Source organism: Atta colombica, unplaced genomic scaffold (genome assembly GCF_001594045.1).
Source record: "Atta colombica isolate Treedump-2 unplaced genomic scaffold, Acol1.0 scaffold110, whole genome shotgun sequence".
Taxonomy (NCBI): Eukaryota; Metazoa; Arthropoda; class Insecta; order Hymenoptera; family Formicidae; genus Atta; species Atta colombica.
The window spans coordinates 209,610-227,758 of NW_017259196.1; the positions used below are offsets into that span (position 1 = coordinate 209,610).

The 18,149-nt window shown below is 34.1% G+C and overlaps 5 protein-coding genes across 7 annotated transcripts in view; 3 read left to right on the top strand and 2 right to left on the bottom strand.

The window, feature by feature from the left end:
* Nucleotides 1-593: 593 nt before the first annotated feature.
* LOC108693836 (RNA-binding protein Rsf1) lies at nt 594-5,638 on the bottom strand. Of its 2 annotated transcripts, none has more exons than XM_018202988.1 (3): nt 5,418-5,638; nt 2,810-3,400; nt 594-1,682 (listed from the first exon to the last, which is right to left on the bottom strand). In XM_018202988.1, the coding sequence occupies exons 2-3, from the start codon at nt 3,394-3,396 to the stop codon at nt 1,655-1,657; spliced, it is 615 nt and encodes a 204-aa protein (XP_018058477.1). In that variant the 5' UTR covers nt 3,397-3,400; nt 5,418-5,638; the 3' UTR covers nt 594-1,654. The 2 variants fall into 2 exon arrangements, with proteins under 2 accessions (XP_018058477.1, XP_018058476.1); XM_018202987.1 differs by having other exon boundaries at nt 2,810-3,403.
* Nucleotides 5,639-7,585: 1,947 nt separating this feature from the next.
* Nucleotides 7,586-11,362, top strand: LOC108693857 (protein fuzzy homolog). 2 transcript variants are annotated; one of them, XM_018203026.1, is made up of 6 exons: nt 7,586-7,853; nt 8,283-8,423; nt 9,102-9,494; nt 10,345-10,542; nt 10,712-10,911; nt 10,993-11,362. In XM_018203026.1, the coding sequence occupies exons 2-6, from the start codon at nt 8,346-8,348 to the stop codon at nt 11,360-11,362; spliced, it is 1,239 nt and encodes a 412-aa protein (XP_018058515.1). In that variant the 5' UTR covers nt 7,586-7,853; nt 8,283-8,345. The 2 variants fall into 2 exon arrangements, with proteins under 2 accessions (XP_018058515.1, XP_018058514.1); XM_018203025.1 differs by lacking the exon at nt 7,586-7,853 and having other exon boundaries at nt 8,160-8,423.
* Nucleotides 11,363-11,967: 605 nt separating this feature from the next.
* Nucleotides 11,968-14,496, top strand: LOC108693904 (programmed cell death protein 2-like). The gene is made up of 4 exons (XM_018203102.1): nt 11,968-12,214; nt 12,597-13,027; nt 13,103-13,555; nt 13,718-14,496. Exons 1-4 carry the CDS (start codon nt 12,104-12,106, stop codon nt 13,980-13,982), a joined length of 1,260 nt encoding a protein of 419 aa, XP_018058591.1. The 5' UTR covers nt 11,968-12,103; the 3' UTR covers nt 13,983-14,496.
* Nucleotides 14,497-14,572: 76 nt separating this feature from the next.
* Nucleotides 14,573-16,631, bottom strand: LOC108693902 (acyl-CoA dehydrogenase family member 9, mitochondrial-like). Its single transcript, XM_018203101.1, has one exon. It carries the CDS (start codon nt 16,556-16,558, stop codon nt 14,669-14,671), a length of 1,890 nt encoding a protein of 629 aa, XP_018058590.1. The 5' UTR covers nt 16,559-16,631; the 3' UTR covers nt 14,573-14,668.
* A 1,114-nt stretch (nt 16,632-17,745) lies between these two features.
* Nucleotides 17,746-18,149, top strand: part of LOC108693824 — a 1,521-nt gene continuing 1,117 nt past the window's right edge. The window contains exon 1 of the mRNA XM_018202976.1: nt 17,746-18,060. Coding sequence (XP_018058465.1) covers nt 17,746-18,060 — 315 coding nt within the window. The remainder of the gene's footprint in view (nt 18,061-18,149) is intronic.

Genomic DNA, 18,149 nt, shown 5'->3' on the forward strand with positions numbered 1-18,149 from the left:
ATTTTGAATCAAATTGTTTTATTTAAAATAAGAAAGAAAATTAATTGGAGAATTAAGCATTGAGATACCTAGAAATGCGAATATTGCCTAAAAAAAATCTATCCTGATCTAATTTATGAAAATTATATAAGAATTTGAAGTCTTTAATTTTTAGTGTTAAGTTGTCTAATTATATTAATAATTGACATATTAATAATTTCTTCTTTTTTATTAAAATACTTACGTGAATGGTTTCAACTTATAATGAACTTACATATGTCCAAATTTTATATCTGGATTAAAGTCAATTCCGAGAAATTCTCTTTTTCCGTCAGGAGATTTGTTTTGATTAAAGTATTAAAATGCACGAAGAACGTTAGCGCAAACACAATATCACATAAAAAATAACATATCTAATAACACGGAAATTTGCTTGTAAGATGTATGTTATCATAGAAACTCCGAATATACGTTAACTAACGTATTTGATAAAAATAAATTGTTCGTGAAGTGACGAAAAAAATATCAGACTATGTTATAATAAACTGAAAAAATAATCAGTCGGTCAGTCAATTAAGCAGGCAGGCAGGCAGGCAGAGGGTGGCGGTCAGTAGTGAGCGCAAATCGTTTAATATCTCAATTTCCAATTCCATCTTTTACAGTGGAGATAATATACATCATTACCACTATTTTTATCACTTTCTTATTTACGAGCATCTGAAATGACAAAAATTGATGCTCGGACATCTCTTTCCAAATGCAGCACTGTTTCTGCACGTATATCACAAAAACGAGGTGGAAGATATATCATGTTCGATGCGAATCGCTTTGGCAAGCAATTTTTTGATCTCGTCGTTTGTGCGTCGAAATTCTCAAGATATATTACACATTACTATATATCTATTTCTTCTTCTTCGATTACACGTTATTAATTGTTATATGCGAGCAGCAGTTTGCATTTGGCTAGTGTTGGCGCGATTTACTGTCTCCTTTCCGATTCCATATAAAATCGTTACTATTCATAGAACGTTAAGCGAGCACACGTTTCTAAATACGTGAGAATGATATTCACAAGATTATGAACCGTTGTACCGCAATCTCAGAACTTATCGGAAAGCTGAAAATAATGATAGCTAAGCCAAGCAAATCAACAAAATTACGAGATGCTACTATTTTAACGGTGGGATTATATGTACGCAAATGAATCATGAATTCTGTATTATAATTGTAAACCAAGGACCACAAAAAATCCTACGTATCTAAAATGTGTAAAGAAAGGAGATCTAAAATAACCCACGATAGATTTCGGTTTAAAATAAAATGATGATTGCAAATAGTGTGTTATAATCTCTATAGATTAATAGCTCTATTAATTATTTTTTCAAATATTATTCGCACTTCGCGATTCGTGTTTCACGATTCGTGTTCGAATGTGAAGAATGTTTTTTTTTTTTCAAGGGAACTTTCGAGTCTTTTAATCATAAAAAATGTTCTCCGGCAGCGACCACGGGTTGTATGGAAGTGGACAATGCACGGAAAACATTGCACAGCGCAAACTGCAATGGTAGTTCTTGTTTATATACAGGTCGCTGTGTAGATTGGACAGAAATGAAGTCGTCGAGGCGGGTGGCTGATCGGCCCGCAGTTCAGATTGGCAAGACGCAGCGTAGTTCTTTTATGTGCATTCACGTAGATGACGATGACTGTGAACATGGAAGTGCAAAACAGTTTGTCACATTACTTCGCCCCCTTTTGACTCCCATTGACTGAGAGCCGACAGTAGCTTGATATTTTTGTGCATGCAATTAAATGATTTTGCCATATTTAATATGATAGCAACGGATTGATCTTCATGCACATAAAAATCTTTTTATGTAATTTGTAGAATTCTTCCATATTTAGTTTGTAATATTTAGTTTGTAATAGACCGAAAGCAACAATTGTTCGTGTAAAATAGATAGATGCGGAATCGCATCAAATTGGTTTCTGTAAATTAATCCATTTAAGCTTTGCCTTGAGCTAAATATTTCTTTCAGACACAATATTTATCTGTGTCTAGTTTTTTGTATATATTTATACGCGATTGTCTAGTTTTTCATTATCATAATAACTAATATTCTTAGAATTTCTCCTAAATTTCAATCATTAAAAATGTTCTTTTCATTTCAATAGTCTTTCCCAAAAATCTTTTAAATGATACGAATTTTTAAGTGTAAAACTCAAATATCTGTTTACATCGCATACCCGTGAGCGAATACGAAGATCGTAGAATCACAATACGCCACGAGATGCCTCTTTACAGAATCTATCATCAGAATCTATTATCAGAATTATAGTCAGGGTTGGGATAACGCATACTTGTACTGTTGCTTTTCTTATTTACTTTGTTATAATAATGACTTGATAACAAATTTTTTCATGACTGCAACAGTAATATCAGGATGAAAAAATAATTTAGTCATTACTTGTAACAAGTTGAAAAAGTCACCCGTTACTGAAAAAAGTAACTGGCCATTTGTAACACATTACTTTTTACTTTAACTTTTTTCAAATAAAAATTATTAAATAAACACGTAATATAAAAAGTTACTTTTCCAATCTTAGCACAATTTTAGTTGTGTAAAAGTTGTGTTAGTTATCAGTCATAAAAAATTGCAACGTCATCACCAAATCGTTTATTATAAAAAGTAATCTCATCCCTGATTATAGTCTAATGGAATTCTGATCGTACTTTCCTAGCTCCCACAAGATTGTTACGTTTGAGCTAAAAGAACTTGCTAATAAACGTGACACGAGTTCAATATCAATTTAGATGGGTTCTCGTCAATACCTGCCACGGCCGGCGGGAGAGCGGCTTCGATACCTCGCTGTGCTTGTATCCTTCCCGGTGTAGTAGTCGGCGCCAGTGTCCCCGCTACTACCACCGTAGACATCCTGTGTATATCCGTCTCGCGTAACATACCCGCTGCTGCGATTGTACATATAGTCTTCTCCATAACGACCTCTGCCCCTACTTGCGCCACCCCTGCCTGTATAATAGCTGCCTCCATAATCTGCGTAAGTACTGCCTCTGTAACCCGCAGTAGTGCCGCCCCGAGAGCCAAAGTCCCTACTGCCAACCCCGCGATTTCCTCTGAAACCACCCGCGCCACCGCCCCTACCGCCCCCACGGCCCCTACCCCGGGAAATCTCCACTCTCAATTTTGCACCCATAATCTCCATGCCGTTCATGTTGCAGCAAGCCAATTCGGCCTCGTTCATGTTGAAGAATTCGATGAAAGCGAAGCCCGGTGGATTAAACGCTACCCACACCTTGTTCAACTTGCCATACTTTTCAAACTCCATTTGTAGATCTTCCTTCTTGATGCTCTCATTCAACCCGCCCACATAAACGCGTGTATATCCTTCTGGTGTCATCTTGCTGCTAAAAAAAAAATAGAATAGTTAGTAACTGTTTACTAACTAGGCCCAGTTTTATCAATGTAAGATTAACTTTAATTTTAGTTAAAGACTTTTCTTATTTTCCCCATGAATTTCGGATTCGCTAAGACTGGTTACAAGAAATTTGTTTGCATCGCATACTTCAACATGCTCCAACATGTTTCTACAACAGCTTCTACTTTAACGAGCGCGTTTGAATGAATGAGTAGGAGCTACGATTGGAGAAAGTAGGTGTATGTGACACGAATAAACCTAATACTATAAATATAAAACCCTACAACAGAGTCTGGCTACTGCCAATTTTGTCAAAATAAGAGTGAGACACACACACACACACACACACACACACACACACACACACACACACACACACACACACACAATTTTTTTACTATCTTATTCATTCTAGGTATTCTAACTTGTAACAAAAATTTCCAACTGACAAAAACGATGTGCCAATTGTGCCAATGTCAAATTTGTTGTTTAGTGGTCAGATTGTTATAGAGTATGTTCAACAAAAAAAGCGGTGTTGCAACTGTCATAAAACTCTTTAATATGATTGGTCTTAGTTCTTTACTGGATCTAAATGTATAAATAAATTATGTTAAAAAATCTAACAATTGCAAAGCTGCTTTTTCTGCTGAACGTAGTCATAGGGTCTCTAATTTCAGTTCAATGTATTAGAATTGGAAAAGAGAAGATTTAGAAAAAGATACAGTTAAATCGAAATTAAGGTTAATTTTACACTGATAAAATCAAACTTAATAATAACATAACAATGTTATAATTTCATATTCAACAATATAAATGTAATGTAATACATATTGCATACCATTACATCTGTCATTATTAAGTCTGTGATTGTAAAAAAAAAATGATTATAAAATTCAGCAACTACATCAATTAACACTAATTCAATGTCAACAAGCCTGTTCTTTTTTCTCGACTGTTATTAACTGAAGATTGGAATGAATGTTACTGAACTTTTTGCATCATTCATCTCTCCAATTGGAGAACAAAAGAGAAAAAATAAACTACCCAAGAAATTTGGGCAGTTTATAAAAAGTAATGTTATTGTTAGTTAATGTCAAGTGGATTTTTTTACTTGAAATAATTTTTGAATCTTTTTGAAACAATGAATTTCTAATAATGAAATTTTCAATCAAATTATAATTTTTATAATTCGTTAAAATTAATTATTGTATTACTAATAATGTTATTCAAACATTCGAAATAATGGGCAGGTAAAATATTGCTTTTGTGCCAAATAGAGTAACAAAACAAGCTCGGATAATCAGATAGGAACAATTAAGAATACATATAATTATGTTCACATGTTCTTTGTACAAGTAGAGAGAAAGTTAAAAGAAGATATCCCATCCTTTTTCGTGTGCCAAACCTCGTAAGATAATGTCCATGTTTTCACAGTTCTCTTCCATACTATTAGATAAGGATGAATAATCAACTTTAATTGTTCTTGTCTAATCCACATAATACTATGGAAGAGAAAAACGTGGACATTATCCTACGAGAATCTCTTAGGCTTCTCTCTGATAGAAGCCACAGTGAATTGGTCTTTGTCTCCATAACAATACGAATCTCATGTAATTCAATAAAGATCGATGCTTCAAGCTTTTTCGAAGCAGGTGCCAATCATCCTCGCGCGTGCGACTTTATTTGACCGCGCAATCCCGTCGAGACGAGGTCAAATAAATAATCGAGAGGCAAATGATAAATAAGTGGTCACAACAACGCGGCCATAACGGTATTTTTGTCTTCGACGGCAAGACGTGCGGCGGTCAAAGAAGCGAGATGCCAGACATCCTGGATCAGAAGGTAGATTCCTATCATAGGCAGGAAAGATTCGCGTAAGTTTGTATGGCAAGGATGACACGCGAAAATGCGTCGGCGGAATAGAGTAAACAGCGCGATGAATGGGTTTACGCGCCAACGAGTTCGAAAATTTATTCGCTTTTTGGTCCAGCGGTATTACTCACTTGTCGCTGCTGGCCTCTTGATAGATCTCTCTCGTCGCCGATCGGCGTGATCGCCGCGGTGACCGACGGGGGTGACGGATAGGAAGGAGACGTATCGGTTGATTCTTCAAATGAGAACGCTGTTTGCGACCGCGCAATCGATTAGAGCGGATCCACCGGGGTTCACAGCGCAGAAAACCATGTCGGCCGTGTCCGCGGTCTCCAACCCAGACGCCGAAAGTCGTTACCGCCGCCGCCGCTGGACGAGGAACGATAGAGCGGAAATCATTAACGAATTTCAGGATGTTTTAGACCACAGTAGACCAGTAGAGACACTCACCGAAAAAATGCGTGTTCGCGCAGGTGTAGCTGCAACTTTTGTTTTGGGCCGGATCCAATAAAATGCAAGATAACGAACGTACATATCCCGTGAGCAGATATCCGCAAAAGAAGACAATTTAAGAGATGCGCCATAAATATTTCTAAAAATATACATAATACAATATACAATATACAATATAATTATTTATTAATATACTTTTATAATTATGTTTAATTAGGTAAAACCACAAATATAATATTTTTTTTATTTTATATCTATATTTATGTAAAATTTATATTATTAATTTATATTTTTGATATTTTTTTACGAGAAATAACTAAATAAAAATGTTTGTTTCATAATTATTACTTAATAATAATTACTTAATAAATTTGATTTATTTACTAGTTCTTATTATTTTCGAATGAATTTTGTTCATTAGTTAGTATTTTTGTAAAATTTTTTAGTATAGAATTACATTATTACTTAAGGGGCATTATATCCTCTTCGGTCCTGGATTTTTCAAACGTTAACATGGATGCTCACATGATTAGATGTAGAGATCAAAGCTGCCGACACAGAGTGTCCCTTAGTTATACTGTGTTTCAGACCATGAAATTAAGGATACGGTCAATGCAATGCTACAAATACTTTAAAGCAATTTTTGATTGTCAATTTGTAAAATTCTTTTTTCTAATTGGTCAACCAAACGCTTCAAATCATTTACAAAGCATTTATAGTGAGATTTTGACGCAACCTAATTCTGCCATGTTTCAGACAGTCGGATCAGCCAATCGCAAGCTTGAAACGATTAAAATCAACTAGGGCTGCGTTCCATTTACTCGCGAGCATCATTTGACCTTGTTTAACATTTAATAAACGATAAGGGCCTAGTTTCCGAAGGTTTAATCCGAATTAAAATGTAAGAACCAACCAACTACAGTCGAACATTCCCCTGTCGTTCGATTGGGTGGGGATAAGGGACTCCGCACAATAAAAGGAACAGGGAATAGAGGCTGTGGTCAAAATCTCGTCACAAATACTTTGAAGTATTTAATGGACCAATTAGAAGAAAGAATTTTACAAATTTACCAACTAAAAAACGCTTCAAAGCGTTTGCAATATCGCGTTGATAGTACCCAGAGAATAAAGAATAAGAATTTCATAATCTATCAGAAACTGTGTATTCAAACAATACATGATTTCTGATAAATTAAAATTCTTATTCTCTGTTCTCTGTTCCCTATTCCTTTTATTATGCGGAGTTCCTTACATTCTTTTCGGATTCGGATTAAATCTTCGATGGAAACTAGGCCAAGGATGGGCTGTGTTCTAAATTTACTGCCAGCACTGAAAATGCTACAATTTACATTACGTGCACTATAGATTTTTAGTACTGGCAGTCAATTTTGGAACATAACCATGATTTCACGAGCATTGTGAAGGGTATATCCACACAACTTGCATAGCTGTATAAACGGACACATTTTATGTGCGTCTACAGAATAAATGCGATTGGATAGTTTTCTTTATGCATACGCTTATGCGCTATGAAAATTTGTGTGGATATACCCGAAGTAGAACACAGCCCAAGATTACAGATGAATGAAATGAATGGTACATATTCGCGACTAGCTATTTTTGAATCATGACTATCAGTGAAAAAAAAAAAATAAAACCGAACAACAAACTGTTTGGTTGTCTTATCACCTGATTTAGTTTATTTCCTTTATTTAGTTTTTCTTGATTGTTTGCATTCGTAAAATGATAATGGACTAAGAAAGAAATAACAAGTGGAAACATATTTTATTTATTAGTTATTCTAAGTTTACTCCAAGAAGCTTAATAAAATTATTTTAAAGAAAAAGGAAACAAAAGTTATCAAATAATTGTCATTGCAAGTTTTATGTTAAATGATTGCCGCTTTTTAAATCTTTATTTTTTATATGGCAATCGATTAAAGGAAGAAGCATTGTTAAAAATACGGAAACTATAGAAAGTTAAGTCTCAGTTTGCTGAGAGAAGCAGTAATATATGAAATTATTTAGGAGGAAAGGAAAAAGTTTTGTGTCAAACTCCTTGAAAGAAATTAGTTTAAGCTTAATAAAATTATTTGACAAAATCTTAATGAAAAGGTGAGAAAATTAAGCTTTGTGCCAAATAATTTGGTCAATATCTAATAAATGATTGAAGACACTCAGGTGAATTGAACCTGAATTGTTCTAAACTATGGAAAATAGTCATAAATTTTTCATCAAATAGCTAATCAACTGTCAGACTCAGTTCTAAGTAATGTCACGAAAATTCTTAGAATACCAATATGTAGCTTGTAATTCAATTTTTTGTGCACTAAGAGCTCTTGCCAAATACAAATCTTTTTATTTTGTAATTTGCCAATAAAAATATGAAAAAATAGAATATTAGAAAAAAAACAAAAATTTATTCATTTATTCAAAATATAACGATATTAATTATATACAATATTTTCTGCTGGACATCATGAGAGAGTACATAATCGTTGATTGGATCATTGATTTTTAAGTCTAGAACATTGATTTTTGTAGCCTTAAAGCACTCGAGAACAATACTTACAGTATCAAACTCGATTTTCAACACAATACTTGAGAATGTCGGCACACGTTATGTGCTTGACTTCTTCTGGAGGAATTCCTCTGTTTTCACGCCAAAAGGGAGATAGTAACACGGTATGCATATAGAGAATAAATATTAGGTGTGGGAAAATGGCGTTTTTCCCATTAGAATTAAAAAAACGCCACGAACTTTTTCCCACACTTAATAATATTATATATAATATTCGTAAATATAAATAATTTACTCATGAATGGTAGACAATGGTACGTTTTAACTAGGGATGCACCGAATACGAGTACTGGATATCCAAAAAGAACATAGAATATCCGATATTTTCCAATTAGATTCCAGGACGTCTTTAAAAAAAAAAAGCTCAGTAAGAAAAAAAAAAGGGAACAAAAAGGACTGTATCAATACAGATGATAACTGTAGAGAAAAAATTGTAATTTTGCAACAATATATAAGATATTATAGCATTATGAATACACATACTTATTTATAGAACATTTCTATAATAAAAACTCAACAATTTAATGATATAAAATTTCAATGGGATATATTTCCGGATACTAATGATATCCGACTATCCAATCGGATAGTAATAAAGTGTAAACCGAATAATACCGGATACTTTTTGAATATTCTAGTTAATTAATTTCAAGTATTCGTTTATAAGTGGATAAATTATATTTATATTTACACCTTCTTTGCTTGTATTTTTGCTTTTATGCTTTACAAGCCTTCATTTTATTGTTTTATTTAGATGTCTTAGATTTGATAATAATTTGCAGATGACGTTTTCAAAAATCGCATCCCTCAATGGAGTTCACATGTTTTTGAAATCACAGGACATCACTCTACTGAGTACGGATTTGCCTGACGTGACAGTAGCATGGAAAGAATTCGAACGATGTATCATACTAATAGCAATTGCGAGTGGAGTAACAAAATATGTGCTGGACAAGTTTTTGGACGCCACTTTTGGCGCAATGATTCTCTTCACTGGTATTGATGAGATAAAGAATACTAAAAATATAGAAAGACTCAAGAAAGACATGCGTCTTTGCAGTCCTATTATTGATAAACTAATGGACTGCTTGGACATAGGGGATAAAATTTCTACGAAAACCGATATGATTAACATGACAGAATGCATCATATCTTTGGAAAATCATTTGCTTCAGGTACTTCTTGCATAGAGTAAGATGGTATAATTTTGAACATGGTATTAGATGACACAATTTAAATCTGATTTTCAAAGTTCAAGTTTTTTTCGGCATCCTTTAGTCCTTTCCACATAATGAAAGAGTTATCATACTTGAATCTCGAAAATTTAATTCAAATTTTATTTTGTTCAGAATTACATTTGAAATTATGCCATCTTACTCTACAATCATGAAACTAATTGTTTGAACATTGCACTAATATACAAGGCGTTCTATTTTAGACATCAACATCTCAAAAAATAATGCATTTCCGAAAAAAATGTTTCAAATAAAAGTTGTAGGATTTGAAGAGGGAAAATAAGGGCTATTTAGATTTTGGACTCACTTTGGATTCAATAAGACTCAGATTAATTTTTTTTTTTATAGAAACACTTATATTTTATTGCAAATTTGTATTTTATTAGAAAAAAATAAAATTTTTTGTGGTAATTTTTCGCTGAATCTTCTTTCAAAAATAGTACTAAAAGTTCTGATTTCGAAACACATTCTAATCAGTGAAGGCAAAACTTATTTGGATCCGAAGTAGGCCTCGGATCCAAAATCTAAGTAAGTTATCTAATGATCCTTTTCACCCTATAAATTTTTATTTGAAACATTTTTTCATTCACATATAACATGCTGACACTGATAGTTTCATAATTATTCAAATTAACTATCAATGCAATAATATATGCATGAAACTACAATTTTTTGCACTTGGACAATAGTTCGAAAAAAATTATCGATATAATGGTGTACTATTCAGACAATTAGTTTTAAACTGCAGCTACAGCAAAATTACATATGATACTCAAAATACGTATTCAAGACTTGTTTAGAGGGATTTATGGAATGTCTGGACTCGATGTATGGATGCGTTTTGGTGCATGGTTGTGTAGCAGCTGCTACAGAAGGCTGGTGGTCATTGGATCCTGTGGAAAGAAAATTATTAACAATAGCAATTGCTTCAGAGAGTATTTGTACCACGCGAGACATTCCAGTGTTTTTACCTCGTAAAAGTTCGAACGTAAGTATTTTTAAGGAAATGTGTGCATATATTTTTATATTTTCTAAAATTAAAAAATAAACTTAAAAGTATATGTGAATAATTATATATAAAATTTATAAATATAACTATTTAACTTTAACTATATACTAATTATATATAACTTTAACTATAACTTCGATTTGTTTAGGTAGCTTTTAGATTGGTATCTGTAACTCTAATTAATCACGTAGAAGTGCTGGCATTATGTGGACCAAATCCAGAATTAACAGAAATTGAGAGATATGCTATGCAATGTTGGAAGAGCAATATGGATGCATTATGTACTGTTGAACAGTGTTATCCACGAAACCTACCTATGTCGGTCTCTTTAGATAGTGAAACACTTGGGTAACTGGAATAAAAAAAAGTTATTTATCTGTTCAACTATTTTATGTGATTGATTATTATACTATTCTACGAATCTTTCAGATTTCTACTGGCAAATTACAAGATAGAAAAATTCGTACTTGGTAAAAACTCTCAATGCGCGAAAAATCGCGTGACGGGATCGCACAGATTAGATATTTTGCGAACGTTTTATCATCAAGCGGTCGAAACATTCGCGCTGTCAATCGAACATGAAGAGAGTAACGATGCAAAATTAACCACGAGTACCTGGAAATTTATCGGGGCTAAAGAAACATACTTGTGTTCCGAATATCACAAATGTCATGCTGTGAAACATAGTGACAATATACTTTGTGTTTTATACACATCTGTTGTGCCTACTCATACTATGAGACTGATTAGTCAGAAAATAGTAAAAATGATATTTAGCGATAAACAAACATATTGGTAACTTTCATTTTTTTTACTTAATGAATTTATAAAATAAAATCTATTACTTGTATCAATTTGATATTCATTTTGCCTTCTTTCTGACAGAGAATGAGTGAGTGAGTGAGTGAGTGAGAGAGAGAGAGAGAGAGAGAGAGAGAGAGAATATTGCAAATGCAGAGAAATGCCAAGTTTAAACATATAATATTCTCTTTAGTTTTGCAAAACGTATGTAAATTTATCTTTTTTCTTTAAAAAAAAATCTTTTATCTTTAAAAAAAAAAGAAATGTTAAATATAAATGTGTAGAAGAAAAAGCTAACTATAGATCTGTACTTTGTTTGGACTGCGCTTGCTGCACTGCGTTTCTTTCTTTTCTCTTTCTATCTTCGTTATCGGAATCTATATCTGTTTCGCTTTAACTACAGGAGGTGCAAAGTAAGAGGAACAGGTTTTTTTTTATTATGACATGTGCACGTGTATTCCAGGATAATCCCAGATTGACAGTATCTGTTCTAAGACAATAATAAGAAAACGATAGTTTCTTTCAAATCATAAGCGAGAATATTCTAGTGATGTCCGACTGCTGCTGGCAGCCTCAAAAAAATCGATAAGGGAGACGTGCGAGCCGACAAAGGCGCACGCGTCGAGCGTTACTGATGCGTGTCAGCTGTCCCGGTCGTAAGTAAAACGGGAAAGAGTACAGGTGTTCCTCGCTCCACGTCCGTGGTCTTCCAATGTAGAGCTACGATCGAATGACTTAAATGGCTTGCGATAATTGTACGAAGATATATCTGGGATACGAGGACGAGTATGTTACAGACAAGCACCGGTCCTTGCTCAACTTTACGACGAACAAGATCGGCGGACATCCGGTGAGTAGGGAACGATAGACTCACCTTCCAGGAATCGCCGTTTCCTCCATCGCGATTACTAATATTTTATTAGGTCAATTTGCGATATCATTCATTTAGGAGAATGTTATAATTTAATAAAGTATGATATTTATATAAATACATGAAATATTATATAGATACATGAATAAATAATTATACATATGATATATGAGATATTTCTGTCATGGAAAAATATTTAATATACATTTTTCGAATGTTGATTATAGTTTAAACAATACCATTAATATTTTATTTAATAAATGTCATTATTTTGCTTGATGTATATAATTATACAAGTAATAATTATAATATATAATTATAATATATAATAATTATAATATATGTAATATTTGTTTCCTAGAACTGTTATGGAAAGAATACATTATCATCGCCACAATGTAGACTCTGTGGCTTATATCAACTCTTGGCACTCCAATTATATGCTCCGTTAGATAACTCAAAGTATCATCGGACTTTATATATATTTGCATGTATCAACTCAAATTGCTGGAATCAAAATGAAAGCTGGACATGCTTGAGAATACAGCATCTAGAGGATGAAACTAAGACTATGCCCGATTCTGGAAGTGTTAATGTACCATCTACGACAGCTTGGTTGTCTGATGCAGACGATTGGGGAGATAGTGTAAATGATAATGCATCGGAACAAAATGGGAATAATATGTTAGAAAATGATCCGTTACAATTTCACTTTTCTCTGCGTAAAGAAATAGATCAGGATATACGAGAGGAATTGTCTGTACTGCGCGTGGATGATCCAAATGCAAATAGGTTCGTGTATATTAAAATCAATTTTATTTATGAATAATAGTAGCTGTATGTATATCTCTTTTTCGAACGTTTCAGTCCAGCCAGCGTAGACTCTCCAATTAGCGGAGGTGCTGTAGGTCGTTTAGATTCTCCTCAAGCTTCAGCAGAAATCGATGGAGATGAGAGTGAAGTCGTATGCATTGACACTCCAACGCGACCACAATGTGATTTAATTAGTTTACTGCACGAAGTAACTCCATTGCCACTGCAAATCACGAATGCGGAAACCAAATGTTCGTTCGTGGAAATATTTCTCTCGGTTGACGAGGAGGATTGCAGTATAGATGTGTCTCAACACGTTCGAGATTTATTGGTCGAATATCAGCATAGTAATCCGGACGCATCGACTAAGTTTACGCCAGATTCCGGCAATCCTAAAACCATCGAAACAGACGTGGAAAAGTATGAGAAAAGCATTCCTAAACATGGTGATGAGATGTTCCACAACTTCCTTTGCAGAATACAGAGAAATCCTGGGCAGCTGTTACGGTAAATTTTTAAATATATATAATATATATAAAATTTTTAATGATATTTTATTCTCCACTTTATGTACATTTGTGTGTGTAAAATAAAATATATAATATATACATATATTTTTTTGTATTTATTTTATTTTTATATAGGTATATGATGACTTTTATTTTTCAGCTATTCAAGGGACAATTCTATACCATTACTGTTATATCCGCTAAGCGGTTGTATCGGTAAATGTCGGCATTGTGGCGACGAGATGACTTTTGAGCTGCAAGTTTTACCGACGATCATACCAAAATTAATATTAAATCCAAGAAGCGATCGAAATTTTCAAATCGAATTTGGCACTGTTTTAATATACACTTGCGTTAGAAGCTGTTGGTCTGCGACCGATTCATATCGAGAAGAGCATGTCGTTGTTCAAGCTGAAAGACTATAGTTGTAAAATATTAATAAGAAAAGTTGAACGAGTGAAGCTAAGGTTCTTCCAGTGATCCTATACTATATAGAATTTCATATTTACACGTCTAGGACGACTAGTCATGTTACGTCTGTAGAAGAATACCGTCCACCTCTTCATGTACACATCAAAAGTCCTATGTAGCGAGCGATGGTTGATAATAGAGTTGATAAAGACATTGCAGAGATACGTATCTCAAGCTACATTAAGCGACATGTGATTCGCAATTGAAAAAGAAAGATTTTAGGAATGTCTGATAGAAGAGAGTTTAGAGTAAGAGCATTTATTTTACTTTTCATCTCGATCTTAGTATATATAAGTACAGTGTAAGATACAACTGTACAATTGCTACCGACATATAAATACAGAAACCTTGATGGAAAACGATGTATATTCCTTCTTGGAGCGAATTCATATGTATTGTACATTTTTACAGTTTACTTACAATGATTATCTTAATTATATAATAAAAAAAACAGTAGAGTGATTGAAACTAATTTACAGATAAATCAATACCTTAGATTAAAAAACGTACGACTAGCGAATGCTACTTAAATACAGTGGTCACATTAAGCAAATGTGTTTTAAGAATTAATTTGTTTTATCTTCCTTTCTATTATACATACACATATATATATAGTGTATAAACTAAATTTATCAAATATTTAATAGGTTCTGTTTAACGGATGTTCGGCGAAATAATTTTTTTTACTGTACATAAGTTCGGCAATTTCTTTGTTGAACTTATCACCATTGTTCCACTCTCCTGATACAATCTCCTGTGCAAGAGTCTCCACTCTGTCTATGGACAGAATTGCAAAACTGTCGGCCAGGTGCTTATCCTGATTGTGGTTTCTCAAGCCAATACAATACGCCCTGGAAGCGCGCGAAAGAATAGTAATCAGAGCGAATGTTCTCGTTGCTAATTCACCAACTCGACGCAGTTCCATTTGTCGTTCGGATATATTTGTGCCATGGCGTTCTAACAGTAGTATCGAGACGGTCTGCAATCTGGTGATACACTTCTCCAGTTGTATGCTACCTGATGCGAAAGACGGATGCAAATGGTCAGCAAGTTTAAGTTGTACTCGATATTCCTTACCCATGATCCATTTAAATATATACTCGGGAAAGATATAGGGATTTCGTAACTTAAATATGTGATCGCGTAAATTTTTGCCTGTGTGTTGTAAACCAACTAGAGCTATATATATGTTGCAATCGATATTATATCCATCGAACAGGGTATATGACAATGCATCTTCGAAAATTCGTATGTAAGGATTCTCCCTCAGGTAACTCTGCGATCCAATAAGTTGCAGGCCTTCGTAAATACGTGCGACGCACTCGCTAGTACAATATATCTCCACCATGGCTTTCTCGAGTGTGCAATCCTGATTCTCAAATGTGTCCATTATGCCAGTGGTATAATACAACATACTCTCCATGCCATATAGAGTACTCGCCATCTTACCTATTATCTCTTGAACGCTTTCATACTCATGCATGTTTTTATCTAAATGTTTCCTCTGCAATACGTGCCTCGTCAACATTTTTGTAAATGCCTTCAATGTGCCTACTGCTTGCGGAGCAAGGTTTCTGTTTCCAGGAGAGAGTATGTCTACTAGTATACTCGATCCAATTTTCAGATCACCCAGAAGATTCTCCTTTGGAACTTCGGTATCTTTAAAAATAACTGTACTGACCGGACTGTTTCGAAGACCAACAAGATTCTTAACATCCTTTATTGTAACACCTCCGAAATCACGTTCCACTAGAAGTATAGATAGAAAACCCTCAGTATCACTGATTGTACGGCGATGGCCACAGTGACAGAAGACGAGAAATAGATTGGCGTCGTGCCCATTGACTACAAACGTCTTCTCGCCATTTAATGACCAGTGTGTGTCACTTTCCGAATTTACAGCTGTACTGATGATGTTATATATATTTATTCCGCTTCCAGGTTCAGTGAAGCACACTGTGGGAATGAGCTCTCCAGCCGCTATCCTTGGTAAATACTTGGCTTTCTGCTTTTCTGAAGCCAGCATAGAGATGATTTGAACAGGTACAATGTAGTTCTTGATCATGTAACATCCCAGCCAAGGGAAGCAGCTGAGTACTTCTACTAGCTTGGCCGATTCTGAATGGTTTAGGTTCAGCCCGAGATGCTGCTCGTCCACGCACGCCCGAAAGACACCTAACTCTTTTAGATGAGCCAGAATGTCTTCTTTCTGGACGCTTTGCGGATCCTCCAGACACTCCGACATATACTTCTCGATGGGCTGGAGCCATTCGAAGAAACGCTGATGCCTGTCCTTGGTTTGCGGCTCGGAATAGTACATGAACTCGTGATCGAACGTGGCGAGGAACAGATTTTTGGCGAATGGCTTGCGTTGCGGCTGCTTCTTGAGATGGGCCGGTAGCCGAATTTCGAGGTTAAGCATATCCAGTACATGTTGGTTGACGCGCTGGTTTTGCGTCTGACGGACAGGCACGCAAACGCACGAGGCATGCCACAATTGCTTCTTATACAGTAACCGACGTGCCAGCATCGTTGTTGCGTCCAATTGCGTCAAGATAATCCCTTTGCAATTCTCTCGAGATGCGAAGGATGCATAAACATCAAGGAGGTTATGACGAATAGTTACGAGATTATTCGTTTTGATTTTTGACGAGTTGACTGCACTGCTGCTGGTTTCGTGTTGGCTGCACTGCTCTTGTTTAAATACTGCCGCGCATTAAAAATTTTCTCACAAGCTTCTTTATTGTCCATTTCTACTACTATAGATTAACTTTGATCTTGATTGAATTTACTCTTCTTTTTTAATTTTTATAATTAGAAAAAGACAAAAAGTAAGTTAAACTAAGATTAAAATTAATTTACTTTGGTAAAAGTTTGGGTGATTCTGAGCAAATTTTGATTAATTTAACTCGACCGGCAGGATTGCTTTAGGATAAAATTTCTAATATATATTGTTCTTTATCTTTTTTTGGCATTAAAATTAATTTAATATTTAATTTAATATTTAATTTAATTAATTTAAAATTTAATTATGATGCTAATTAATGATTAAATTAATTTAATAATTGTATTTTTTTATTCGCATTTGGATTTGTACATTGGACGCATTTTATGTAAGCAATTTATTTCTTACAGTGTAATTAGCTGATTTTATTTAGCAATTACATTATTTATTGTTTGTAATATATAAATATAAAAAAAAGATATTTCCGCAGTAAAGGAATTGTGTATGATATTTATCTCAGTGTGAATTTAATTAAATTAAATTCAGGAGAGAGAAATTATTTGCAATAGTTATTAAAAACAATTTTTTTTTGCAAAGAGTATTATATTTAGATTTCCTGTAAAAAATTTCTTTTGCAGCGTATATATTTTTTATTGGAAAATTATACGTTTCCATACTTCAGCTATCTATATTTTATTATTAAGATTCTTATAATATATGCGTCAAAATTAGCTAATTATATGAAGCAATTTTATTTTCTTGTTTATATTTTTTTCATGGTGGAATTCTATTATGAATTTTTTATTAAAAAATTATATGTTTTCGTGCTTCAGCTGTCCGTGATGATGTAACGTATCAGAATTGCTAATTTAATTGTCAATTACTTGAAATAGATTTTATTTTTTTGCTCCGTTTCGTTTGTAGTGCATTTAATTTAACCAGAATTTGTTTTGAATCCGTTCTCTCAAAGAAGATATGACGGAATTAGGACAATGCCTGCGAAAGCGACACTGCTGATTCTGCTATTACTCGCATTTACCTCGAAAGGCTGTATCTTTAGCAAGCGCAGCAAAACGCGTATTCATCGGAGCGATGACGAATGTGTTTGTGCCACCCCCATTCGTTATAATCCTTTAACGGATACAAATATTACCGTTGATCCCCATTGCGACTGCAGATCTACCGGTTTTGGAATAGTTCAAATAATCCCGTACGGGACCTGCATTGCAGATGCATGCGGCACGATACATATCGACCTGTCCTCCGCATGTGTCAGATGTGCCATGTGCATGGCCATCGCTGAGAAGGCTTGTATTTTTGATACAATATCACTTGTATAATAATTAAATATATAAATCATACACAAATTTATTATTGTTATATATATATATATATA

Coding starts and splice junctions, on each gene's coding strand:
- LOC108693836 (XM_018202988.1), bottom strand. CDS start 3,396: ATGACACCAGAAGGATATACACGCGTTTATGTGGGCGGGTTGAATGAG. Junction 1,683..2,809: donor TCTCCCGCCGGCCGTGGCAG/GTATTGACGAGA, acceptor CCATGTTCACAG/TCATCGTCATCTACGTGAAT.
- LOC108693904 (XM_018203102.1), top strand. CDS start 12,104: ATGGCTTGCGATAATTGTACGAAGATATATCTGGGATACGAGGACGAG. Junction 12,215..12,596: donor ACAAGATCGGCGGACATCCG/GTGAGTAGGGAA, acceptor TTTGTTTCCTAG/AACTGTTATGGAAAGAATAC. Junction 13,556..13,717: donor AATCCTGGGCAGCTGTTACG/GTAAATTTTTAA, acceptor TTTATTTTTCAG/CTATTCAAGGGACAATTCTA.
- LOC108693857 (XM_018203026.1), top strand. CDS start 8,346: ATGTCGGCACACGTTATGTGCTTGACTTCTTCTGGAGGAATTCCTCTG. Junction 8,424..9,101: donor AAAAGGGAGATAGTAACACG/GTATGCATATAG, acceptor AATAATTTGCAG/ATGACGTTTTCAAAAATCGC. Junction 10,543..10,711: donor TACCTCGTAAAAGTTCGAAC/GTAAGTATTTTT, acceptor CGATTTGTTTAG/GTAGCTTTTAGATTGGTATC.
- LOC108693902 (XM_018203101.1), bottom strand. CDS start 16,558: ATGCTGGCACGTCGGTTACTGTATAAGAAGCAATTGTGGCATGCCTCG.